The following is a 2,705-nucleotide window of genomic DNA, read 5'->3' as shown; positions in this document are numbered from 1 at the left end:
CCTGCTCAGCTTACTGCGTTTGCTTGCATAATCGCTGCCTTTTTTCTCCTCAGACTTTTCCTCAAAAACTAGGGCAGGGCTGCTAATGTGCATCTTCATTTTTTTAAAAAAAAAGAGAAGTAATCTGTTTAAAAATTAGCAGGCAGGAGCAGATGCAGCAGTTTACTTCTGTGAATGTGCACCACGGAAAGCAGGAGCTCAAAATGGATTCCTCGCTGCGTCGAGATTGTGCCTTTTAGTGTTTTCTGAATTGGTCCTCACGTATCCGCAGGCACTGATGGAACGAGCAGGAGCATTTCTCCTTGCTTGCCTTTCTGGATTTGCAGGATTTGAGTGGCTGTATTTGAACTGTCGTAGCCAGACGTTGAAGTGCCGCACTTCACAGGTTCTCCATCAGCCATTTTTGAGAGAGGTAATAGGCAGCAGCAATTTTAACTTCTGAGGACTAAAACAAAAGCTGCAGCAAGCCCAGGCATTGGTTATGCTTCTGCCAAGAGGTTTTTCATGCATACAAGGAGACTGCAGCATGGCAGTACATGGGAATACAGTGCTCTCTGTGCATTACTTAGGTGAGGGTAAAAAGGCCTCATCTGGCTTGCTCCAGACACCAGGTAAAGGTATCATTCAGTGAGCTTCTCCCCAGAAAAGCTGATTCTGGTTTTCTGTTCCTGAATGAGGAAAGAAACTCTTGCAGCAATTTCCAAACACTTCAAATGCTTGAGGCAGTTCAGTTTCTGACTGTGCTAATAAGAGCAGTGAACCCAAATTATAATCAGCTGGAGATTCTTCCCAGACTCACTGACTCCCTTTTGTGTTTATGCAAGTTTTCATTTTAATATCTCCTCTTTTCCTCTCTGTTAAGGAGCTACTAAAGGAATTTAAAGCAAACATTGCTGTCGTAGCATCAACGTTCATTGAAAACGTTAAAGGAATATATCCTTTTGACAGTACGTTGGCCTGGACCTCTCAGTGATGTACGTGTATCTCACTTCTAAATCCAGAAATGAGCCATCACCCAGTGTGAAATACCTAGAATTTTTGTTGAATTTTCTTTAAATGACCTTCACTTTTGTGTTGTTGATGTCTTCTGGAACAAAGTGAGATGAGAATAGCAAAGTGCTTCAGTGACAGGTTACACTATTTTAAATATCTACATCTGTTGGCCTGGTGCAAATAATTGGCATGTTCTGAACTTAGCTTGTACTGTGGCAGCCCTCCTTCAATTTCCTTCGCAAACCGAAGCCCACTCTCAGTTCTGTGTAGTAATATTACATGAGGATGAGACCTGATGTGTGTGAGCTGCAATTATGAGCAGAAAGTGCATATCCTGACATCCCAGCAGCTTCTGGCAGCAGCCAGGCTCTTTCCTGTGTGGACTCTCGGTCTTTAGTTACAGGAGGTAATTTAAACTTCAGGAGTGGTGTGGGCAGCCTTTTCCTTACCCATCCTCTGTACAGTGACCCAGTGTCGGGACCTGGAAAACCATCACCATGAAAAGCTGCTAGAGATCGTCATGGCCACACTGGAGAAATCAGCCAAGAATGAGCTTGACGAGGATTTGCCAGCTGATCTTCAAACGGTGAGAGTACCGAAATACTCATCTCTGCTAGGGAGTCAGCAAGAAGAGGAGGCCACAGCCTCTTCTCAGAGGGGACGAGGTTTCCAGGCGGCTCAGTACAGCTACAGCCATGCCTAAAACCAGAGCATAACCTCCTCTCAAGAGGCTCCAGCTGCTTGGCTGAACTGCAGTGCTGCTGGACATCTCTGCTGACCAGGACAGGATAATGGCACTGCAGAGCTGGTGGCAGCAGCCCAGGAGAGGTGCTGAGTGAGTCTGTCCTGCCTCCAGCACAGCTCCCTTCTCTGGCTGATCCCCAGACAGCCCCAACCTGGCGGGCCTTTGGGCAGCGGCTTTGGTGCCCTCACAGCTGGTTTTGTTCAGGTTCCCCCTGGTCCCCCAGGAGAACCCAAACATGGCTCTGACTCCTTGCACCAAGGCTCTGTTTGCCTCAGAGATTTCAAAAGCCCCCCCTAGAGCTCCCCTGCTCATGAGCTGATCTGGAGGCAGGACATGACATTTCAAACAGGGGCCTTCCACTGCACCCTCAGTCTTGCTGTGATAGCCAAGATCTCAGGAGCCTTTCAGAAAACACAAAGATCATTGCAGGGCCTCAGTTACTGACCTTTTTGCGTCAGTTATTCCTTCAGTTAGAGGCTAAATTACTCCAGTTTTGCATTTGCTGTGGTTTTGCTCTGTCCAGATTACCCCAGCCTCCCCATTACTCCAGGTAACAGAGCTGGCAGACACAAACCAGACCCCTCAGCCCCCCCAGGGTTGCTCCCTGCTTTATGGCCTGTGCAGATGGCTGCAGTTACGCGCCGTTGCCGCGCACCCATTTTGCCTCGCCACCATCCATTTCCGCAGAGAAGCAATCTTCATTTGTTCAACAGCTGCACTTGGCTGCAAGAGGAGAGTCATTACGCTTTAGCGAAGCCACCCTCTATTTAGCGCCACGGGGGAAGTCACTGCTTCGATTAGAATCTGAGGCTCTCCAAAAAATGAAGATTTACAGCCAGTGCCAGTAGTGCAAGAGACACTTCCAAGTGCCATTTTTCCACTTTCCGCACCCGCTGGGCCAGGCGTGCTGGAGCATACGCAGCCGTGCTTCAACCCCAGCTGCCCGCAGGGGCCTGCCCTGGGCTGC

The 2,705-nt window shown here is 48.6% G+C and overlaps 1 protein-coding gene across 1 annotated transcript in view; it reads left to right on the top strand.

Moving 5' to 3' along the window:
• The window catches only part of LRRC48 (leucine rich repeat containing 48), a 14,740-nt gene that overhangs the window by 11,314 nt on the left and 721 nt on the right, over positions 1–2,705 (top strand). Inside the window, 2 exon segments of the mRNA XM_010179018.1 lie at positions 863–947; positions 1,458–1,579. Coding sequence (XP_010177320.1) covers positions 863–947; positions 1,458–1,579 — 207 coding nt within the window.

Source organism: Mesitornis unicolor, unplaced genomic scaffold, assembly GCF_000695765.1.
Source record: "Mesitornis unicolor isolate BGI_N332 unplaced genomic scaffold, ASM69576v1 scaffold5380, whole genome shotgun sequence".
Classification (NCBI taxonomy): domain Eukaryota; kingdom Metazoa; phylum Chordata; class Aves; order Mesitornithiformes; family Mesitornithidae; genus Mesitornis; species Mesitornis unicolor.
The sequence above is the reverse complement of the archived record's forward strand: the minus strand, read 5'-3'. Positions and strand labels throughout refer to the sequence as shown.